Genomic DNA, 23,588 nt, shown 5'->3' on the forward strand with positions numbered 1-23,588 from the left:
GCCGGGCCTGCATTCTCAAGAAAAGCCCAGACCCATTACTCGACAACAAACCTTTACCATCCCTCCACTGTCCGCGCGCCTTCAAAACGGATAGAGTTTCTCTTTCTGCTCCTCTCTCACTGCCTCTATGCCAAAGCTACTGTATACTGCACCAAGCTAAAAAATGTTAGCAAACCCTAGCAGTCTACAGAGCTTACCTTATTATTCACACAAAACTCCATTTTCGCACTGCAATAGTCGATGCAAGCTCTATCTCTCGCCAAATTGTCCTCGTTTTATCAGTTCTCGAAAATCCAAGTTCCTTTCATTGTCTCTTCTTTTACGTAATAAAAGAAGAAGCGAAAGATTTAGTGCAAGAGCTTTGAAAGATGTAGAAGTTTCTGAATCGGTTATATTTGATGGCCCACAACTTTTCCCTCAAGCTATCTCTGTTAAAATTCCCTTCGGTGACAGACATGTAAGTTTGCATTTGCCTATTTGTTGATGAGTTTTGAATTCTTTTTGCTTCTAATATGATGTGCTGGATTTCTTTACAATTTAGAATGCATTTGGGCTTTGAATATGTACTTTCTTTAAGTATTTTTCAGATTTTGGTTGAGACGGGTCAAATTGGGAGACAAGCTAGTGGTGCTGTCATGGTGACAGATGGAGAAACTGTAAGTTTCTACTTGCTTATCTGGTTATATTGTTCTATAATTAGAGACCAGAAAAAGAGGTTATTAATTTTTTTCCCCAATATGTGAATTTGTTTGTGGTTTGATTCTTTGGATTGGGGCTTTGATTTAACTGGAAATTCTTGAAAGTTCTCAATGTCCTTTATTTCAAATATGTTGCGAGGTTGTTTCACATATTGACTGCTAAAATCTTCTGAATGAGTGTAAAACATGTTAAATATCCAAAAGGTCATAGAAATGGGTAAACTTAATTTAATTGCTTAACCCACAAAGCTGAAGATGGCTGGGCTGAAAATATAGGAAACTGAAGCAAAATTTGTAGGTCTAACCTCCAAGCCTTCAACAATGTCCTTCCATTTATAGCACTTCATTTTAAATATTTGTATATTTTATTGTTGCAATTCTTCTTTATGCTAGATTTCAGTATTGTCATGTTGAATTTTTGACTCGAGGTTTTATGAATGACCTTAGGTTGGTTCCTCATTTCAACCAATCCATTGATGCTTCTTTTTGTAGATTGTCTACACAACTGTTTGTTTGGATGATATTCCCAGTGAGCCTTCTGATTTTTTTCCTCTTTCTGTAAATTATCAAGAGCGTTTTTCAGCTGCAGGTCGAACTAGGTATGTCACGCCATTTTTTCCAAATTTTTATTCATCTTACAATTACTTGGAGAAGGCTTATATTTTATATTGTTTGTCTGCATTGCTCCAGTGGAGGATTTTTCAAACGAGAAGGGAGAGCAAAAGATCATGAGGTACTACTCACCCCCTTCCAAGTGTACGGAAGGTCTCAAAGGCTCTGCTTTCTTGTTATTGGATATCATATTATTTATCTATGAATTATTGTAATATAACTCAAAAAAAAAAAAAAAAAAAAAGAAAAAAAATATTTTGAAGCATAATGTTGAATTTCAGTTTCTCGTAAAATTGGATAAACTTTTTTATGGATGATGTCACATCAGGAATTTAATAAAACCCATCATGGTCTAACCAGCCAATGATCTATCTCTATTTTTGCTTGGAATCAGCTCCTTTTGCTGAACATTTTTTTTTCAAGTGCTCTAGTTCTTCTATGTTTGGAGAAAGAGATCCTCATGATCACCATTGCTTGCTGATTTCCATCAGTTGACACACATCAGAATGAGTTTTGGTTCATTTGTATGGTTCTAATAACTACACGAAATTGATTAACTAGACTTTTGTGGTTCAAGTAAGCCAACTCAAGTTATCAGTGTAAATGAAAAAACTATTTTACTTCCATAGTATCATAAAGAGTGGATATCACAGAAGTTATCTAGTTTTGATACTTTGCTTTTGTATATAATGTAGGAGTTTCTATTTTGCAAATTTCATTCTTTCTCTTGGTGCCTTTGAAATGGTTATTGTCTGTCTATTTATATATTTCCCCCTTTTCTGCATCTAGGTTCTCACTTGTAGATTGATTGATAGGCCTTTGCGCCCAACTATGCCTAAGGGTTTCTACCATGAGACTCAGATACTATCTTGGGTAAGTCATATCAAATCTCGAAGCATTTGATTTACTTAGATGCTACCTTTGATGTGTTCTATGTGAATTCCGCAAAGAATTTCATTTCCTTTGGTACAAGTTTTTGTTATCTTTGAATTATCAAAGTTCACTTGAAGGACTTTAAACAAGTATGCCAATATGTTTGCTAAAAGATAATACTTTAAAAATCTTTAATGAAATCTTATTTAGTTGACACTTGACACTATTTTTGGATAAAATCTTATTTAAGAATGAGATGCGAGGCCATCACTCAATTATGGATTGACTGAAGCAAGGTCCTAGAAAAGGAAATCTGGAATTAATTTAAGCAAGGTCCTTGATGGAAAAAATTGAGCAGATTGGAAAAGCAGATCCTTTTGGCTAACCCAAATAGCTTGGGATAAAGCTTAGTTGTTATTATTGTATGAGATGGCTATTCTCAAGCTTGTAAACTGTTGCAAATTCAAGACTTTTACTAGTGGACCAGATGATGGTCTAAGTTCAATAGTGGGAAGTGATAGCCCTCTTGAGTAAAAAAAAAAAAAGTGGTAGGACAAACCAGTATGAAATTTATTTTTATGCAGTTACATTCATTATTTCTTTTTCAAAATTTTGACTTTCAAAAACATAACTCCAACATGGTATAGGCAGTTTGATTTTAATTTAAACTCCTAAATATAGGACATCATATTCAAAAAATCAAAACAAGTATGAAAGAGATTTGAGCATTAAACTATTCTAGAAGACAAGGCATACAAATAACCTTTTTGAATTGTTAAGCTTGTTGAACAAGTTCATTTTGTTAAAATGTTGAACATCTAGGGGGCTTGTAAGCGAATCTTGAGCATGTAAATTATCTCCTAAATTATAGGCCCTAACTAATAGATCGGATAAAATAAATTAACTACAGTAAAATAAGATGAGCATAATTCTTTTACAATAGTCATTAATATGATTCATGAAAGACAATTCTCATTCTCCTTTGGTATGTAAAGCAGGGTTTTTAAAATATCGGCTAAATGTTATGTATTGGTTGTCATGTGTCAGATTTTAGTTTCCCAATACGATATTCCAAGTTGTGATACAAGTGATTTGAGATCATATAGATTCTGAGTTGTAGCAGCCGTATTAGCTGAACGACTGTTTCTCATCATAATATAAAGGCTGCAATAGCCATATGCCTTGTCGAAGAAAATGTTAGTTAAATTCTTCATTTAGTATTCATTTGAATCAGAAATTTTGAAAATAATTCATGATACTGGCAACGAATATAATCCAATACATTCTGATTCATTCCCATTCCATTAAACAGTTCCCTAGTATGAAACCATTTTTAATTCCAAAAACCATTTCTGATTCTGTTACTTTAAAACCTTGATGTAAAGCTCTCTTGAGAGTAATTATGCTGTTGGAAGTCCTTCATTGTCTGTTTGGGTTTCTCAACAAATTTTCTTTATGGCTTGCTTATTAAAAGGAAATGCCTGAGTTATGCTTTACATTTGCAGATAGCTTTGAAATTTTTCATAGCCTAAACAAGGGCATATGGGGTGCTTGTGACCATGGTTTACCTGTTGTTATGATCTGTGTTCTTGACATGATGCTAAATGTTCATGTAATACTTGATCCCCAACATTTTGGACCTTTATGTTCAGTTACATATTGTATCATTTTCGTATATAATTTGTTTTCATTTTTCAACTTGTTAAGTACTACTGTCACCTCCTCCACACAGGTTTTGAGCTATGACGGTTTGCATTCTCCTGATTCCTTAGCAGTTACAGCAGCTGGAATAGCAGTGTAAGTTTAATCATAAATATAGTACTTTTTCTAATGCTTCAGTAGATGCATATACTTTTTATTCTTACAGTTAAATACCACAGAGCTCTTTCAGAAGTGCCAACTACACAAGCAATTGCAGGAGTTCGAGTTGGCCTTGTTGGTGATAGGTTTATTGTGAACCCAACAACCAAGGAGATGGAAGAGTCGGAGTTGGATCTATTGCTGGCAGGCACAGACAGTGCAATATTGATGATAGAGGTCAGCCTTCTACTCTGATTGTCTGCACTGCAAGTTTTTACATCATAATTGTTATTAGTCATATTGTACCATCTTCAACTTACCCAACTCCACACAACTTGGGTCTACAAAAGAAGAACAAGTATTAGAGTCCGTTCGTAATTTGTTTTTATGGTCATGGGTAAGTGTCAGCTGGTGAATTCTCTGTTTGGTGCTTTTTACATATGCTTTCTTTATGTTTCCCAATAATTTATGGAATATTTTTTTCCCCCTTCCGTACTCGTATATTCAAAAAAAAAAAAAAAAAATTATGAGAATACCTTACTTATATTTGGAGAGTAATTAATTGATATACAAAATAAATACAACTTGTTTACTAAATCAATTTCAAAGTGCATGTCTATATTGACAATTTGTCAGTGGTTCGAAATGCTTATAAAAGAGTTACTGTCAACGATCTTTTTGTTTTGTATGATAAATTTTCCTTTAATATTGACTATCTTGGTCCCTTGCAGGGTTATTGTGATTTCCTCCCAGAAGAAAAGTTGCTAGAAGCAGTACAAGTTGGGCAGGTTGTTTATTGCTAAGTATTTTTTCTTATCTTTCATTTTATAATTGATGTCAAAATCTCTGTTATTTTGTTTCTTGTGCAGACGTGAAGTCTATATGACCTGTATTTTTTTTGGTTGTCTTCATGCAATATTCATTAAGCTGTAGGTGGTCGCACATCTTTCTTTCTTTGGAAAAAATTAATTAAAATTAAGGTGCCATTTGATGAGCAAAATAAATTTTTATGAAGTTAGCATGACTATATGAACTAGCAATTCATATACAAGACAAAGAAATAATCGTGTCAATTATTTGACGATGGTTTGCTTTCTTGATGTGCAAGAGTCGCAGTAAGTTAATTGTTCATTATAGACATTTGTATTATAGATTTATAATATTTAAACGTTGTTCCTGATCTTTATTATGAGTTATATTGCTGGAAATACAACGTAAGTTATGATATAAATAATATAGATGCAAAAAATATTATCCGTATGTAATATGTTATCATCTTTTGCCTCCTACTTTTTTTTGAAAGAATAATTTTCCTTTTATTTGCTGGCGAACTTTAGCATTTTCGTTTTTGTTGTAATTCAATTTAGATGCTTAACTTCTTGCCTGTTCTCTAAAGTCAGGATGCAGTACGGGCTATTTGCAATGAGGTGGAGTCATTGGTGAAGAAGTGTGGGAAACCAAAAATGCTTGATGCAATCAAATTACCTCCTCCTGAGCTATTTAAGCATGTGGAGGTATGGTTTCTGTCATCCCTGTTTATTGAATGTGTCCAGCTTCTGTTACTAATTATGAGTAAGGCTGAGCAGAAACTGACCGGGTTTGGTTTTTAAGAGTTGTGGTTTAGTTTTCTATTTTAATATAGAGAATTACAATTTTTTTTAAAGTTCAGTTCAATTTTTATTATGAAAATGTACAACTTAAAAATTAAAATTTAAAACCCCAAAAACTGAGAAACTGAACTGAACCAAACTGTTTTGGTTTGGTTCAGTTATTTGATTCCATTTAAACTTTTAAAAACTGAAATTTTTGGTATGTCTGGTTTGGTTTGGTTTGGTTTTGAACCAAACTGATCGTTTGCACGGGCTAATTATGAGTATCTTCCAATTGATGGTTATGCCTTTTTTATGGGTTAAAGATCGTACATGAGTTACTTCTGAAGTACAAAGAGCTGTTGCAAGGATTATTTACCTCTTTAATAGTGAAATAGGAAATATTTTTATGTGATGGAAAAGGCATTGTTGGTGTTTTGAATTATCAAAATTATGTAGGATATTGAAGGTGCTAACTGCTAAGCAATAACAGAGAGATCGGTTTTGTGTTCTGTCTCTATTATTGTTGCAGAGGTTTACATATGGGCTTTCATCTTGAGATATTTTCTCAAGTATTTAGTCATCAAGAGATTGCAGTTGATGATATTTCACGGCTTCAGAAGTGCATTCCACTTTGTTGTGGTTCACGTGACCACTAGAAATTAGATGATACAATAAGCTAAAAATGTACTTTGACATTACCGTGAAAGCTTTGACGTTATTTACTGATTGAAAAGACCTGTTTGCATTAGCAGGTTGAGTTGCCCCAGTTATGCGATCCAGTGATTCACGGCTTATAATTCTCGCTAACCAGGATTTACTGTCCTTTTACCACCTTTGAAATTGTTCTCTATTCTTTTTTGTGCCAGATTTGTCACCTGAGTACAGTTAACTGTTAACATCTAAGTAATAATGGATGATAATATTTGTTATTTGTCTTTTTCAGGAAATTGCTGGTGATGAGATATTGAATGTTCTACAAATTAGAAACAAAATACCAAGAAGAAAGGCCCTCACATCGTTGGAAGAAAAAGTTATTGGTATACTTACAGAAAAGGGATATGTAAGCAAGGATATTAGTTTTGGAACCACTGAAACAGTTGCAGATTTGCTTGAGGAAGAAGATGAGGATGAGGAAGTTGTTGTGGATGGTGAGGTAGATGAAGGTGATGTCCACATAAAGCCAATTTCACGTAAATCCTCTCCCTTGGTTAGTCTCAACTTAATTTGAGTGCTTTCTCTTGTTTGTAATTTTTCTACCTGTATTCTTTTTCACCAAGACTTTTGACACATTATTTTGGTTCTCTTTTAGCTGTATTCTGAGGTAGACGTGAAACTGGTATTCAAAGAAGTTACATCAAAGTTCCTGCGGAGACGAATTGTAGAGGTATGTCGGGCTGCTGTCCCTTTTCAGGTGTTTCTATATCTATTATGTTTCCAGTGGATTTTGCCATGTTGTAAGAGGCAGAAGTGAAACATAAAAGAGAAATGCAGGGAAGGGAATTTTATATTTATTTTCTATTGCTTATTTAAGTAGAGAAAGAAAGAGATAAGTGGAGCATGGGGTGAAGCCAGCAATTTAAATTGAGGGGGCAAAGCTTTTGACATCAAACTCAAGGGGCAAATGGTTAAGGTTGGTCCGGGGTTCAAACCTAGGACCTGCATTGTAATGTTTTTTTATTTTTTATTTTTTTTAAAAGAATTGTACCCCTTTCCTTCATGTTTTACTAATATTCTTCGCGCTAGTTTCCCTTCAACATATAACCTAATTTAGGAGGCAAACATCTAAATATAATTCCTCAATTCTTTGTTCCTTTGTCGTTAATTTTAAGCCAAACAGGGTGAAAGTGGGAAGAATAATGATTTTGGTACAATTCCATTCCCTTTGATTTTCTATGTGAATGTGAGATTCCTATCTGACTAAAAAAATGCAATGGTCTATCCTACCTGAACTTTGTAAATACTTTTCTGGATGACAAGATTTTTACATTTTGCTCAATACAAATGGAATCTGTTTCAAGAGCTAGTTCCGCTAGTTCATGTAGAAAACTAGGTTCTAATCTCCAAATCTTTATTCAACCTAAAACACAAAATTGCATATGGAGGGCTGCGTCTTATATAAATAAAAAGGAAATGCTAAATTATGCTAATCCTAATATTTTTAAATAGGAAGAAAATAAACTCTTAAACAATTTCCTAACTAAAATTAAGCTCCTTAAGTTAGAAAATATACTAGAAAAAGCCTCAATTAATAAACATAAAGTAATTCTTGACTTCCTCATCCAAGAGATGCATCTTATTATGCTATTCAAAAATTTATTTTGTTTCATCTTGAGTTTACTGCCATTTTGAATGTAGTGGTGTATCTTGTATTTTAAATATATCCTTATATACAAATGTGGTTCCAACTATGTGAACTTAATACGGATATGATTTACTGTGGGAAGAATATCCTTTTATAGTCTTGGGTATTTGTCATTTGTCAGCAGATGTTAATGATGCAAATCATTTTCATATCTTATGTCATTTTACATTGAAATTGCTGTAGGGAGGAAAAAGAAGTGATGGGCGAATGCCAGATGGCATACGTCCAATTAACTCAAGATGTGGATTACTCCCTAGGGCCCATGGAAGTGTTCTTTTCACCCGTGGAGAAACACAGGTTTGAATAAGATTCCCAAAGAGAAACCCCAGGTGGCATACTGCATTTAATGTTGTTGAAAATGTTTCTGGATGCGCCTGATTACTTGGGTTGAAGTAGTTTATTGTCTTTGCATGTGTATTTTTTCAAGCTCATTTTCATGAATTGGCATGATTGACAATCACATTATTTGCTGATGAGTGCAAGTGTTGATGAGGTGAATGTTCCGGTATCTCCTTTAGCATATTCATCGAGTCAAAACCACGGTGTTTGGGTGACATTGTCTAACACACGGTTATATTTGCATACAATATCATTATCATATTCCTTGTGCATGTTTATCTATTATAAATTGTTTTTCCTTTTTACAGTCACTAGCAGTGGTCACACTTGGTGATAAACAAATGGCACAAAGAGTGGACAACCTTGTCGATGTGGATGAATTCAAGAGGTTCTATCTTCAGGTCTATTTGAGATGATTTTGTTTTTTATATGATTATTTAGTTGCTGGATGCAGTTACCTATAGGAACCAATTTGTGGTTTTACTGTTCACAGTTGTGAGTTTGGTCTGCAAGATGATTTGTTTATTCTCTGGATTTATCAATTTTTGTCCTTTTATCTCGAAACTCAAAACTGTGTATCCTTCAATTGGTCACGTACTTCGTTATTTCCATTATATATGATTTGTAAAATAACAATCTTGACAGTTTCAGTTGTGCTTCATTATCTCTCTCTCTCTCCTTGTTCTTTTAGGTAGGGGTTAGCAAATGGTTGGTTCGGTTTAAACCGAACCAAAGAGGGAAAAGTCAAATCGAAAAAACTAAAAGTGAAACCAATAATGAACTTCCTTGTAAGCAGACTGACCGAATGGAATTGGGTTGGTTCGGTTTTTGGTTGATCAGTGGTTTTGCACACCTCTACTTTTAAGAGTAGGAGTTAGTTTTTTCTTGGGTATTACCTATGATTAACAAAAGCTTTAGATAGTTGTTGATTTATTTTGACACTCCTAAAGCTCTCTTTCATGGTCAACTATTTTTGTTGTGACATATTATTGAGCATAAACTATTAAAATTCCTATTTTACCCTCTTGTGATGCAGATTGGAAGAACTAGATCCCTGAAATCATTTTATGAAGGCAAATTCTCTGCTTTAAAGAATCTTCCTCTAGCTTTTTCTGAAAAATACATAATTCCTTGGCTATGGGAGGTTATATTCATCTTAGGGGATCATATGAGCCATATGAATGTTGACTTAATAAAAAAAAAAAAAAAAGACAAAATTATCAAAATGTATTCTTTCTGCTTACTCAAGTCAATATATAGCTGGACTTTGTGTAACAGCCCAGCCCTAGTGTGATATTGTCCGCTTTGGGTGCCAAACCTGGCCTGAACCCTCACGGTTTTGTTTCTGGGCCAGGGAAACCTCCGCTCTGCCAGCCCAAAACGCGTCACACTAGTTCAAGGTTGCCACCCTTTATGTATAGGACTTCCACCTTGTGCGTAGCCGATGTGGGATTCGCCTAAGGTGTTGTGCCCCAAACCTGGGATGTCACATACACCACCCCTTAGGGACTCAGCGTCCTCGCTGAGGTTTGCCCCACCACCGGCCAGAGGGACAAGGCTTGGCTCTGATACCAAATTGTAACAGTCCAGCCCTAGTGTGATATTGTCCGCTTTGGGTGCCAAACCTGGCCTGAACCCTCACGGTTTTGTTTCTGGGCCAGGGAAACCTCCGCTCTGCCAGCCCAAAACGCGTCACACTAGTTCAAGGTTGCCACCCTTGATGTGGGATTCGCCTAAGGTGTTGTGCCCCAAACCTGGGATGTCACACTTTGGCTTGTCTAGTTTTTCACTTAGAATCCTGCATCATTTAGCTATTGCCTCCTTGGCACTTCCCTGAATACCCGGTTCTTTGATTGTCATAATTATTTAATATTTCTCATCTAAATTTATTTTTCTGGCCTATGTTCGTCTGTCTGTTTATGAGAGATATGCTTGTATTTTCTAATATTGAGTACTACCCTTTCTGACTAAAAAACTACTAACCATCAATTTTTTGAATTGTGTTCTCATGTCCAGTACTCATTTCCTCCATCTTGTGTTGGGGAAGTCGGGCGAATTGGGGCACCTAGTAGAAGAGAAATTGGACATGGAACGCTTGCAGAGAGAGCTCTTGAACCTATATTGCCTTCTGAAGATGATTTCCCATACACTATTCGAGTTGAGAGTACCATCACAGAAAGCAATGGCTCTTCAAGGTCAGAAGCTAAATTAAGACTTTTTTTTTTTGTTAATTTTGGTACTATATGATTTTTCAACAGTATCTTCATATGTTTGTTTTGTATTTCGTTGTGCTTAAAACCTTTTTTTTTTTTTCTGTCTAAATTGCACAACCGATTCACGTTTTGATTAGATCTTGTGATTTATTGTCAAACAGCATGGCCTCTGTCTGTGGGGGTTGCTTGGCATTACAAGATGCTGGGGTGCCTGTAAAATGCTCAATTGCAGGGATAGCAATGGGTATGGTTCTTGATACTGAAGAATTTGGTGGTGATGGAACACCACTTATTCTGTCTGACATAACTGGATCTGAAGATGCATCAGGAGACATGGATTTTAAGGTAATATTTACTGGTAATTTTTTATTAGTGCAATTGTTCTAGTATCTCAATTCTTCCATTGATAGATCTTAAAATTCTTATCAAGTTAGAAGCTGAAGCATTCTATTTTGCAGTTCATGATTTAAAAAATTCATCTTTTAAATTAATGATCGTTGCAGGTTGCTGGAAATGAGGATGGAGTAACTGCATTTCAGATGGACATAAAGGTCATTATCATCTGTACATGTACATGTTCTGTTCCAGATTAACAGTCACATTTCATGTTAATGTTTTCCTGACTCTAAATAAATCCCTATTGAGAAGCCAAATAATTAGAGGAACTTATAACAGTTCAGTTACAAAACATATTCCTTAACTATAAACCAGTATGATTTCCTTTTTGATCTGATAGGTTGGAGGAATCACTTTATCTGCTATGAAAAAGGCTCTACTGCAGGCCAAGGATGGTCGGAAACATATTCTCGGTAGGGTACCTTAAGCACGTGTTTTAAGAATTCAAAATTTATTTTGAAAATAGTTTGGAGGCATTATGTTTAACAAAGCATGGTGGTTTGGGATTGTTTAAAAAGGGCTTTTAGCACTGGGGTAAATATTTTTAGCTGGCAGAAGCCCTACTGGATTCTAGGCGCATGTACTTTATATCAGGCAGCATCCTGTTATATTTAAGATATATAGAAAATTGCCAGTTTCTTGTTGACGTAGAAGTGAAATGTGCTCATCGCTCATGCTTTTTGGAAGAATTTATCGCCAAAATGCACCTGACATCATATTTTGCTATAATTTTTTTCTTCAGCTGAAATGTTAAAATGCTCACCTCCACCGTCTAAAAGGCTGTCTAAGTATGCCCCATTAATTCATGTTATGAAGGTTTGTTACCTCCCATTTTTCCTTTTCCATTGTTTAGCCATTTGAAACTTAAATTTGAGTACCCAAAAATTGTTTTGCAGGTCCATCCAGAAAAGGTTAATATGATCATTGGTTCTGGTGGGAAGAAAGTGAGGAGTATTATAGAAGAAACAGGAGTAGAGTCTATTGACGCAGATGAGGATGGAATTGTAAGATCAGCCAAGAAGTTCATATTTGACTGTTTTTGTTTGATATGATCGCTAATGCAGCAGTTTTATTATGCCTTTCCCAGGTAAAAATTACTGCTAAGGATTTATCAAGTCTAGAGAAGTCCAAATCTATTATCAGCAATCTTACGATGGTCCCAACTATTGGTGATATCTTTAGGTATATCTTCTTGGTTTGCTTCATTTTATTTTATTTTTGTTTGTTGTTTTTTAGTTTATTCTGATCAAGGGAAAGAAAAGGTTGAAATAGCTATAGTTGTCCTATTCAGAAGACATTTAAAGATTGCATGACAGATGGGTTTGAAAAGGGTCAATGAGCAAAGGATTGGTTAATCGGGACTGTTTTTAAGCAATGATTATATGCATGTATAGTCCGCATTTAGTTGTTTCCATTTTTTTGGAATGTCGCTTTCCAATAAATTTGTTGTTTGATTGATTAAAGAATCATGAACTCCATGAGTTTCTTTCTTCCAACTAATCAGGAACTGCGAGATCAAATCTGTTGCTCCTTACGGAGTTTTTGTTGAGATAGCCCCGGGTCGAGAGGTAATATACTTGTCCCAACATGAGTAAACTGCAGATGGAAAATAATAATTCATCCATGCATTTAATTATTGATTTCTTTATTATATTTGTGTTTATTAATTAAGTAAACATATAAATATTTTTTTCCAAAGGAAAAGTTATATTAAATAATAAAGACAATGGGATTTATGAATTCAACTTTATAGATATCACATCTTTGCAGAAAGTTCCCCAACAGTCTCTATTTAAACAATGAATTTCAAACTTTCATCAACATGGCTCTTTTTTTTTATTCACTGTAATTTCTAAATGTTCTCTTCTGAAATTATTAGATCAAGGATTCTTCTTCATATTTGTATAAACAACAATATTATTATTTAGGACTTTCTGTGTTGCACATTTTGGGAAGAACAAACAAGTTAGAAGATTCTTTAACTTCTGACTTTATTACAGGGACTTTGCCATGTAAGTGAACTTACTTCAAGCTGGCTGCCAAAGGCAGAAGATGTAAGTACACAACTTCTTTTCTGCCTTTTTTTTTTTGGTCACTACGAAAATATTTTCTCCCATTACATAAGAGCAATTTTCCGCAACTGTTTTTATTACAGGCTTTTAAAGTTGGAGACCGTGTAGATGTTAAACTTATTGAGGTAGGGAACAAATCATTGTTGCACCTAGTACGCTGTGTGCTGGAATAGCATCGCATGTAAAAATAGTTCTCTGCTGATCATGAGATTTTAATACAGGTAAATGACAAGGGACAACTTCGCCTTAGCCGTAAGGCACTACTCCCTGAACCAGCTGTAGAGAAACCTAGTGCAAAGCAGGAGACAGATGACCCCAATAAAAGTACTAGTGTGTCACAAAAGGCCACTGATAAGGGTAATGCTAAAAGAACTGTAAGCTCTCCAAAAGATGGTTTAACCGAAGGGACGATTGAAAAACCAGAGGATAAAACTGGTGCTCCAGAAGTTGTAACATCTCCAAAAAGTAACACATTAGAGGACTCTTCAGTTCCAAAAAAGAAGGTTTACAGGAGACTAGCCAGCTCAGCTAGAGATGGGCCTAATATCAAAAAAGACTTGCTGCAGAAAAGCAGCAGTGAAGTTGCCACTGGAATTGCAACTGAAGATGGAAGCACTATAGTGAATGGAGAAGCCTAAATTGATAATCATATTTTCTTCTTAATTCATTGACAAGGAACTTGTTGATCTTTGTGTTATGGTAAAGATGCTGCAACACTATCCAACTTGAGGTATGTCACAGTTGTATCTTCTCTCTTTCACAATCTCACCTGGATACATTCATAAATACATGCATATAAATGTATACATTCATAAATTCAAAAAATAGAATCTTGCTTCAAGAGTAAAACAGGGAAAAATAGGTATATATCGATGTTACAACCACATGCGAAATTAGCAAAGCGTGTTGTTTCCACCAGGACAATTCCTTAAATTTCTGAAAAAAATTGGAATGCAGAAGAATTAGTGCAAACAAAGGCAACTGCATGCATGAATGCATAGCTTCTACATTGAAAAAAAGAAATTTGACTGATCAGTTCTGTATCAGGAAGTAATTAATTGCAACATGGTACCATCCAAAAGCCTGCGCTGAAGCTGGAAGGACTACTCTGCCAAGCAGAGCTCTTGTTTCCCGGTAAAATGAAGGGAAATAAATCTTCTGAAAGAATGGATGCTTCTGACTGATTTGTAGAAAAAACCAGACAAACTCTACCTTTTTGGCTGCAGAGGAAAACATCATTGCAAGGTTAAATTCGGAGATGTTATGTACATCCTTCATTGAAGTTTTTGTAACAAAGCTGTTTTTCCTTGGAATTTGTACTTTATATTCATATATACATACACTAATCAAAATTTTCTCGTGAGCTTTCTAAATCTTGATATATATTTTTCAATTATAATTAAACAGAAATACATTAACTTGTGAAAGTTCATCTTGTATAGTTTGTTAGTTGGTCATCTAGGATGGGTATTTGTTAATGCCAGTTTAGGGTACTCTATTTCCAGATAATTTCTTAATGAAATTTCTCTTGGAAGGTTCACTGGGCCTAAAACAACATTATGAGTTCTTTATAAAGTGAATCATCTGCTTCCAGTAGTAAACCCAGCCCAAATAGTTAGGGGCTCCAAATAATTTTATTTAATTATGGGGGGTAAAATTAAAATATTTTTTTTCCATAAAAAATTGTATATGAAAAATTAAATTGTAGAACTTGAAAGAAAACGACATCAATCAATTATGTCGTTCAATGAGTTTCACATTCAGTTCAACCTCTCTCGTCACTCTCTTCTCCATGACTCCACGCCCTTTCGTTCTGATTCTCTCCCGAGACGACCTAAAGACTCTCAAATTTACTGGCGATGGCGATTTGTTCGCAGATTGTTGGCGGAGTGGAATAATTCCGGCTCCAAGTCCGACCACGAACTCAACCAGATTTTAAGCTATTGGATCGTAGGCTACCTCCTCCATCATCCTCACTTCGGCCGTTGCTTACCATCGATAGCATCTTCTGAAACATTTTTAGTACCTCATCATCCTCCGCTCACACTCACTGCTTTTTTTTACTCTTTTGTTTTTTCCTTTTTCCTAATCGGCATATGTAGTAAATAAATAAATAGTGTATTAAAAAAAGAAATTCTTGTGGGTCCCACAAGACCTTGATTCCTTGCTCATATATAACGCTTCCCTCAGGAAACACCGTCTTTCCCGCCACTTTCTCTCTCTATCAGAAATACTCTCTCACACTTTGGAACAAGAAGATGTTGTGGGTGGACAAGTACAGACCAAAAACCCTAGATCAGGTTATTGCACACGAAGACATTGCCCAAAACCTCAAGAAGCTGGTACTTCTCTCCTCTATACACAACTAGATTTGTCTATCGGTTCTTTCTTTGCAATTGCACTGGTGTGAATTCTAGGGTTTCTAATGCTTTTGCTGGAATTTCTATCTAATTTGAATTTAAGGTCACTGAACAAGACTGTCCACATTTGCTTTTCTATGGCCCCTCTGGTTCTGGCAAGAAAACACTAATCATGGCCCTCCTTCGTCAGATTTTCGGTGCTAGCGCTGAAAAGGTCTTTACTACTCACCTGTTGCCCCTCTTGGTTGTTGAGAAAACTAAGGAAAAATATGGAGTGTACTTAAAAAAAAAAAAAAAATGTTTTTTGGGCTATAAAAATTTAGCAATTGGATTAATTTGCAAAGGCTTTTTTCTTTGCTTAGGTAATTGGCGAAAAGATATTGTTTTAGCATTATATAATAGTGTTCCAACAAATTAAAGCTGACATGCTGTTTTATTCCAGGTGAAGGTAGAAAATAGGACATGGAAAGTCGATGTAAGTATTTTTTTTTTCTCTTTTTTTATCCACTTTAATTTACTATTAATCTTTCTAAAGTATATGTATACGTTAATTTTAAAATTTTTTATCATATGGATTAAGGTGTATCTCTGGTGGTTAATGTTTTGTTGGATGCACTTTTCTCTTACATTTTATCTTTTTAATGGGTTAAAATAAATTTATGCAAAAGTATAACTTATCAGAAAGTTCTTAAATTTTGCGTTTGGCATGCCAATACATCAGTTCCAATTGTGAATTCAACATAAATTTGTGGCAAATTTTGGCATTAATAGGTTAATAGAAGTGATGGCTAAAATTATGATGACAATGATGGATGATTGCTTACTTTCACAATTCCATAATTTTCAGGCTGGAAGTAGAACCATTGATCTGGAGCTTACCACAATATCAAGCACAAATCACATTGAGCTAAGCCCTAGTGATGTAGGCTTCCAGGACAGATATGTAGTGCAAGAGGTGATAAAAGATATGGCTAAGAATCGTCCAATTGACACAAAAGGAAGAAAAGGATATAAAGGTAATTCTGATTTTCTCCTTGCTACCCTTATCTTCTCTCGTTCATACCAATTGAACTTGCATTTTGTAGAATTCAGAATCCATACGTAGTTTTACATCTTCTGCAATGTGAATTCAATTGTAACCTTCTACTTTGCCGGCTAAGTAGCGTACTTATGATATTCTACCTGTTAATGTCAGTACTAGTGCTCAATGAAGTTGACAAGCTTTCAAGAGAAGCACAACATTCTCTTCGTAGAACTATGGAGAAGTACAGTTCCTACTGCCGGCTGATCCTATGCTGTAACAGTTCTTCAAAGGTTTCTGAGGCAATTAGGTCACGGTGTCTCAATATGCGAATAAATGCACCTTCAGAGGAACAGGTTCGAAAAGGGTTTGTTGTCTTCTCAGATTGTCATACTTTTCCTGGATGAATTTAAGTGCAGTTGAATGGTGCATATCACTGAAAATCAAATGCTAATGCTTAAAATAAAGTTTTCTTTTCTTTTAGGCTCCACAAGGAAATAGAGGGGGAGGGGAGGAAGGTGGGTGAGCTGGGGTTTAGTTGCTTGTACAACTGCAAAAGCACATTGTTTATGTGCCTGTGTTCACAATTTTTATTTGCATTACTCTTTGAACCTGTCCGTTTCACTTTGTTGTCTTATATATTGTATGATAGGTTGTGTAAACTATTGTAAAATAAAGGCCCCAGTTGGTTAATTTTCTGACTGTGATGTCTTTATTATGATTTCATATCCTTGTCCAGATTGTCAAGGTATTGGAGTTAATTGGAAAGAAAGAAGGGCTGCAGCTTCCACCTGGATTTGCTGCCCGTATAGCCGAAAAATCAAATCGAAGTTTAAGGAGGGCTATACTTTCATTTGAGACTTGTCGCGTCCAACAGTTAAGTACCGAAGAAACTCTTTACTGATTAATAGTGGTGTTTCTTCTTGAATGCACAGCTGGATAATTTAGTGTCTAATGCTTCTTAAGATGGTCTCGTGTGTTCTTCATTTGGCTAATAGGTATCCTTTTACAAGTAATCAAGCAATACCTCCAATGGACTGGGAGGAATATGTTTCTGAAATAGCTACTGATATAATGAGGGAGCAGAGTCCTAAAAAGTATGGTTCTTATCCATCTGATAATTTATAATGTCTGATAGTAAAATGAAGATTTGATGTTTTATGCCCTTTTAACTTCCCTAATTCTTTGTTCAAACCCTCTCATCAAACAAGATTTTGGCGTATTTTAGGCTTTTTCAGGTTCGAGGGAAATTGTACGAACTGCTAATTAATTGTATTCCTCCAGAGATTATTTTGAAGGTAAAGATCTCTTTTAATGTAATCTTCTGCAAATTCCATTTTCACTTTCAATATATTAAACTTCACTTTTGCCTCTTCATCAGAGGCTGCTTTACGAATTATTGAAGAAATTGGATGAGGAATTAAAGCATGAGCTCTCCCATTGGGCAGCTTATTATGTAAGTTCATGTAATTTTTTAATGTGCATTTGTCAAAATAGTCATTCCATTCTCGCTTTGGTAAATCTCGTCCGGAGGTTTGCTTCTAACCTTTTTTAGCCTGTATTATTGATGCATATAAATAAACTATGCATTCTAAAGATATTTATCTGAATTATGCTATTTTTTGTTGATTGGCTAACATACTATCAAAGATTGTGCACAGACACAAAAGAATATACCTTAAAATATGACTTGTGTTATTGTTTGGTTTCTCGCGTTGGCAAGAAATATTTTGGGCTATTTGCGCAGCTTCCAGTCAGGTTATGGGTTTGGTTACCAGTGATTATTCTTCGTGTGCTGCGAGCATTACAAGTGTTTCTTTTTCCTGGTAGAAATTTATAATTCATTGTAGGATGACTCAGAAGTCTATGATAGTAAGTGTATAAGGATCTTGGTGAAAGTAAGTTTATATTTAAATTTTGAGAATGACATCTTCCATCTAGCTTTGTAAAAAATCAGCAGCTAAAATAGCCTCTATCAATTGTGCTCATTGCATTTGTCACAGGATATTGTCGTAGGTGCAAAGAGCATTCTATTTATAGCTCTATTTTTACTTTGGTTGTATAATGTACTGTTCTGCTGCAGGAACATAGGATGCGTCTTGGACAAAAAGCCATTTTCCACCTTGAAGGTACCTAATTCTTACTGGAAACTATTGTGAGAGAATCAATGCTACAAATATAAAATTAATGCCATGTTTTGCTTCAATTCTTACATGAAATACATGAAGATTGGAACACACTTCTCACTTCATTTTGCATGTCAAGAAACGTTTGTTGAAATGTTAGATTTCACAGAACTTATAACAAAACAAATACGTGCATGAGGCCTTCTGTCTTTCACCCTGGATTTTCACTGCAACTTGTTGATTTTCACTGAGGTCCTCTTTCATGCATTATATTCTTTTTTCTAACATTTAATAAGGAACCCATTCTATCAGCTATAAATTACTCATGACACCCATAATTTGCACAATGGTATTTACTGTATACTGGTCTGGACTCATTCAGCTCGGAAGCCAGAACAGCATGCGGAAGCATGTTGATGATCAAATTATATCATTGGAAAATATTTGTGTTAAAATAAATCGTGTCCTTATCTTCAGCGGACTCTGTGATTTTCAGTTCTGGGGTACAGTGGAAATAAATAAGTAAAATAGAAACAGAAAACCAAACTGTCAGTTTTACAATTCTGCTGTCTCTACATGCATTAGGAGTCTTTAAATAAACATGAACAAAGATGTATGGGTTTGATAACTCTGCCTTTATGATGAGTTTTTGACCTGTGCTAATTGCTTCTTCTAATTAGAATGGTTGGATTGTAGAAAAAGGTTTGTGTTTGATTCACTCAACAAAGCATAGGTGCATGTAACAAAGATCTGCATTTTCTCTCATTTAGAGGAAGAGGATTGCATGATAATAATATTAGTCATTAATGACTGATGGTGTAATTGAGCTGCACCAACTTTAGTTTTCTTTATGGATCACTGGCCATCAATTACTCATTCATTTCATCCTGAACCAATGTTGTCGTTTTTTTCCTGCAAAGCATTCTGAAGTCCAATATGCATATAATCTGAATCTTCACATCTCAGACTTGCTCAATTGTTTACTTGCAAATTTTGGCCTTTGGTATTTGATATATATATATACAGAACAGAGCTAGAATATCTTTGTTATCATATGCTTAGAAATGAAATGTTCTCTTGTATCTTGTTGATGACATGCATGCTGTCTGATGGTGCTTGTCTTGATTAATTTTGCAGCTTTTGTAGCCAAGTTCATGAGCATCTATAAGGGTTTCCTTATTGTATCATTTGGCTGAAGAAAGTAGCAGCAGCCTTGGTTGCAATATCTAAATATGTTGAAGAGCGTTGGATCAATTCTGTGACACTTTGTAGTTATTGGAAGATGATTCCTCACAATGTCTTCCATTATTTTGTCCTGTGAATCAATTCAGTTCTGTGATGATGTTGGAAACGTTTGCTAGTAGTTGAGTTTAGCAAAATATTTACATTTAATTTGCTTCATTTTGTTATATGCCATGTGATCGCAGTTGAATATCTCTTCCCCATCGTTTTTGTTTTATTTTATTTTATTTTTGAACCCCTGCACTTAACTTGGTTTTGGTTTTTAGATTTCGAATTTCCAACCTTACGAGTAAAGTTTACTCGAAGATGTAATTCACCTTCAAATTCTTGAAATTACCTCTGAGATTGTTAATAATAAATTAACTCTAGAATTTTGTCTGTGAAGTGGAAAGTATTACTCCAAATCAAAGCAAAAGATTTTATATTGTCCCAAACAACATGAAAAAATTTTCTTTAACAGGTTAAAATTCATCTGTTCCAATTCATTTATTTATTCTTATAATAGTCCCCATTTCAAGAAAAAAAAAAAAAAAGGAAAAATCCTTACAATTATCCCAATCCAAACCTAATTAGTGCTAATCCAAAAAAATAAATGAATTGCGGATCCGGATCCGAAGTGGGGCCGTAGTCCGTACCCACCAATTAAAGTATATAATATTGCACACATTCGGGTTTTAAGAACCTGATCTGCACGTGACTTGCTTTCTTCCTTGTTAGAAAACTCTCCGCTTCTGCTGTTCTGCGATTCTCTGTGGCTTTCGCCTCTCGAAGGATATATATCATATTCTGGTAATTGAATCAGCGTTAACCTAATCACAAACTTCCACTTTATTATTCTCAGAAATTCAATATTCTTCTAGTTTCTAGGATTTCGGTTTATAAGCAATTACTGTTTCTTATGTATTCCTTATTATTTTAGGGTTTAAGAATTCGGTTTTGTTAATAGCCATTGTTATTGCGTATTTGTATTTGTATTGTCTTTTCTTCGATATTTTGTTGAGTTTTAAGTTGTTTCGAAAGCTTTAATTTTTGAATTTTGTTTGGTTTTTCTTGTCTTTCATTTCTGTGGAAGGGTCATTTGAGTTTGAAGGCGATTGTTCATTTCGGTTGATCCTGAGATTTTAAATCTATTATCTTGTCCTAATTTATATTAAGGATTTTTTTTTTTTATATATCAGGGGTGCATACACATAATCTTGGGTTGAAGTTTAAACAGGAATTTGTGTCGTTGGCTTGTATTACACATAGCCATGTCGGTCACAGCAGGTGTCAGTGATGTTGCACTGGCTGTCAGGGATAAGCTTAGAGGTAAAATTGGGCAAACAAAAGTCAAAAGGTATTGGCCTGGAAAAGCTCCTGAATGGGCAGATGACGCTGATGAAGATGGGGACATCAAGATGGCGAGGGCTGACGCCCTAGAGAAAGCTTTTCCTACTAAGGAAGATTCTGATATTGCAAGGAAAGATGATCCTAGGTTGCGTCGTCTGGCTGAGAGCAAGATTGATAATCGTGATGAAGTGAGAGCTGATCATCGCCGTATTCGGCAGGCTGAGATAATTGCAACAGAAGAGGAGGAAACTCAGAGACAAGAATGGGCAGATATGGAGGAAGAGAATGAGGAAGCTTTGGAGGAAAGAAGAAGAAGGATTAAGGAGAAATCACGTCTTAGAGAGCAAGAAGAAGCTGCACTTCCTGCTGAGGAAGAAGAGGAAGAACCAGAGGAAGAGGAGGAAGAGGAATCTGAGTATGAGACTGATTCTGATGAAGAAATGACAGGTATGGCAATGGTGAAACCTATATTTGTTCCAAAGTCTGAGAGAGAAACCATAGCTGAGCGTGAGCGGCTTGAGGCTGAAGAGCAAGCTCTTGAGGAGAAAGCAAAGAGGAAATTGGAGGAGAGAAAGGTGGAGACAAAGCAAATATTGGTTGAAGAGATTCAGAAGGATGAACTTATTCAGAAGAATTTGGAAATGGAAGCAAGTATTGCTGATGTGGATACTGATGATGAAGTCAATGAGGCAGAGGAGTATGAGGCTTGGAAGGTAAGGGAGATTGCTAGGATCAAGAGGGATAGAGAGGACCGTGAGGCAATGTTGAAGGAGAAGGAAGAAATTGAGAAGGTGAGAAACATGACAGAAGAGGAGAGGAGGGAGTGGGAGAGGAAAAATCCAAAGCCTGCTCCTCCACCTAAGCAGAAGTGGAGGTTTATGCAGAAATACTATCACAAGGGTGCTTTCTTCCAGAATGAGTCTGATGACCGTGCTGCTACTGCTGGGTCAGATGATATTTACAACCGCGATTTCTCAGCCCCTACTGGAGAAGATAAGATGGATAAATCCATCTTACCTAAGGTCATGCAAGTCAAACACTTTGGTCGTAGTGGAAGAACAAAATGGACACATCTTGTCAATGAGGATACTACTGATTGGAATACTCCGTAAGTTTGCTTCTCCCTGCTAATTATTGATTGTTACTGTTGTTTTTACGTTCCTTGCTGCAATTTGCTGTTCTCATAGCATTGATCTCTCTGTTATTGATCTTTTTTCACTTTTAAGATTGGTAGTAAATGTAGGAAGAAATAGAATTTGGTAGTTTGCACTTTCCTGATGCTATTGTCTAATTGGGAGTTATTGTGTATTTTTGTGAATGGGAACCATTTAACTTGGGGTTTAGTGGTATTGTTAAATCTTAATACATAAAAATAATAATAATAACGTAAATCAATATTTAAATCAGGGCTCTAGTTGTTGAATCATCTATGAAGAATGATATAGTGTGAATAACTTGTACCCTTTTTTCTTTCTTTCAGGGAACTAGAGTTGTTGGCATATTTAGACAAATCGATAACTTTTCTCAAGTTTGATTATCCTTGATGTTTGTATTGAAAATTTAGGAGTCAGGGAATTCTTTATTGCAATGAAACTGAATTTTCATTAGGAGCTTCATGTTTTAGGTTGCTTACAGCAATTAATGGTTTTGAAGCAATATCTAATACAACTCTTAGTGACTGGCCAAATGCATCTTTGCAAAGTATTATTGTCTTCTCAATTTGAGAAAAATATATTGTCTGCTGACATGGTGCCAATTGTAGTGATGGTACTAGCCATTGGGATATGATTTATAAATCTTTTGGTATGCTAGCAAAGCTATTTTTGCAATGTGTCGAAATTTGTCTTTGTGAAGATATTTGCATGATCAAAAACAGAAGACACTAAATCCTGATACTTAAATTCGCAATATATTTGAATTCTTGGGACAATCTCTTATCATCTGTTTGTTTTGCAGTTGGACGTACAATGATCAACTTCGTGCAAAATACAACGCAAAAATGGCTGGAATGAATGCACCAATAGCTAAGCCCAAAGGAAGCAAGAAGTTGAAGGATTGGGATACACGATAATTTTAAAGTCTTGTTGCAAGATTAGGAATTAAATCTTCTCATTCTGTCTTCCACTGAGATGAAATGAGATCTCAATTATGTAATTGTTGAAATCCATAGATCTTGGCAATTATCTTATGGGTACATTTGCACTTATCTCTGCCCTTTTTGTGTTGTACTTCTCTTCTTAATCATGATGTTATGGCATATTTCTAATCAGTGAAATTTCCATGTATACATATTAAAATTAGTCTTCTTGATTTGCTTTGCTGTATAGAAGTTACTTCCAGCACTTTGTGGGAGTTCATTGGCTACTAATTTTTATCTGTGTCACATGTAAATTAATAAACTTATCAGTTCATACCCAATATCTTTTCATACTAATGGCCAAATGATTATTGATCATTTGTGTTTCCTTTCAGTGGAATGAACGCTGTCACATAAATTCACTAATTTATTTTTATCTATTAAACATTTTAACTTTTGAAATTATATCTATTTAA

At 35.2% G+C, this 23,588-nt stretch overlaps 3 protein-coding genes across 6 annotated transcripts; all 3 read left to right on the forward strand.

Annotated features, from left to right (window-relative positions):
• Positions 1-81: 81 nt before the first annotated feature.
• RIF10 (polyribonucleotide nucleotidyltransferase) lies at positions 82-14,330 on the forward strand. Of its 3 annotated transcripts, XM_012214985.4 has the most exons (25): positions 82-457; positions 588-656; positions 1,191-1,297; positions 1,389-1,431; positions 2,100-2,183; positions 3,916-3,980; positions 4,064-4,220; positions 4,715-4,771; positions 5,384-5,497; positions 6,519-6,782; positions 6,885-6,959; positions 8,121-8,234; positions 8,585-8,677; positions 10,293-10,471; positions 10,651-10,834; positions 10,993-11,040; positions 11,226-11,298; positions 11,628-11,701; positions 11,782-11,889; positions 11,973-12,067; positions 12,390-12,453; positions 12,886-12,939; positions 13,041-13,082; positions 13,179-13,687; positions 14,005-14,330. In XM_012214985.4, exons 1-24 carry the CDS (start codon positions 164-166, stop codon positions 13,593-13,595), a joined length of 2,874 nt encoding a protein of 957 aa, XP_012070375.1. In that variant the 5' UTR covers positions 82-163; the 3' UTR covers positions 13,596-13,687; positions 14,005-14,330. The 3 variants fall into 3 exon arrangements, with proteins under 3 accessions (XP_012070375.1, XP_089574332.1, XP_037492538.1); XM_089718206.1 differs by lacking the exon at positions 8,121-8,234; XM_037636610.2 differs by lacking the exon at positions 82-457 and having other exon boundaries at positions 592-656; positions 1,146-1,297.
• Positions 14,331-14,720: 390 nt separating this feature from the next.
• Positions 14,721-19,898, forward strand: EMB2775 (ATPase family associated with various cellular activities (AAA)). Of its 2 annotated transcripts, XM_012214988.4 has the most exons (12): positions 14,721-14,979; positions 15,148-15,299; positions 15,421-15,531; positions 15,760-15,792; positions 16,165-16,333; positions 16,513-16,694; positions 17,078-17,214; positions 17,337-17,435; positions 17,567-17,636; positions 17,720-17,794; positions 18,422-18,467; positions 19,602-19,898. In XM_012214988.4, exons 2-12 carry the CDS (start codon positions 15,216-15,218, stop codon positions 19,658-19,660), a joined length of 1,065 nt encoding a protein of 354 aa, XP_012070378.1. In that variant the 5' UTR covers positions 14,721-14,979; positions 15,148-15,215; the 3' UTR covers positions 19,661-19,898. The 2 variants fall into 2 exon arrangements, with proteins under 2 accessions (XP_012070378.1, XP_012070377.1); XM_012214987.4 differs by having other exon boundaries at positions 14,721-15,299.
• A 465-nt stretch (positions 19,899-20,363) lies between these two features.
• Positions 20,364-23,304, forward strand: LOC105632576 (uncharacterized). Its single transcript, XM_012214990.4, has 3 exons — positions 20,364-20,495; positions 20,885-22,143; positions 22,992-23,304. Exons 2-3 carry the CDS (start codon positions 20,957-20,959, stop codon positions 23,104-23,106), a joined length of 1,302 nt encoding a protein of 433 aa, XP_012070380.1. The 5' UTR covers positions 20,364-20,495; positions 20,885-20,956; the 3' UTR covers positions 23,107-23,304.
• The last annotated feature ends 284 nt before the right edge of the window (positions 23,305-23,588 follow it).

This window comes from Jatropha curcas, chromosome 2 (genome assembly GCF_041381405.1).
Source record: "Jatropha curcas cultivar XTBG-Jc1 chromosome 2, XTBG_Jcur_1.0, whole genome shotgun sequence".
NCBI classification, from domain to species: domain Eukaryota; kingdom Viridiplantae; phylum Streptophyta; class Magnoliopsida; order Malpighiales; family Euphorbiaceae; genus Jatropha; species Jatropha curcas.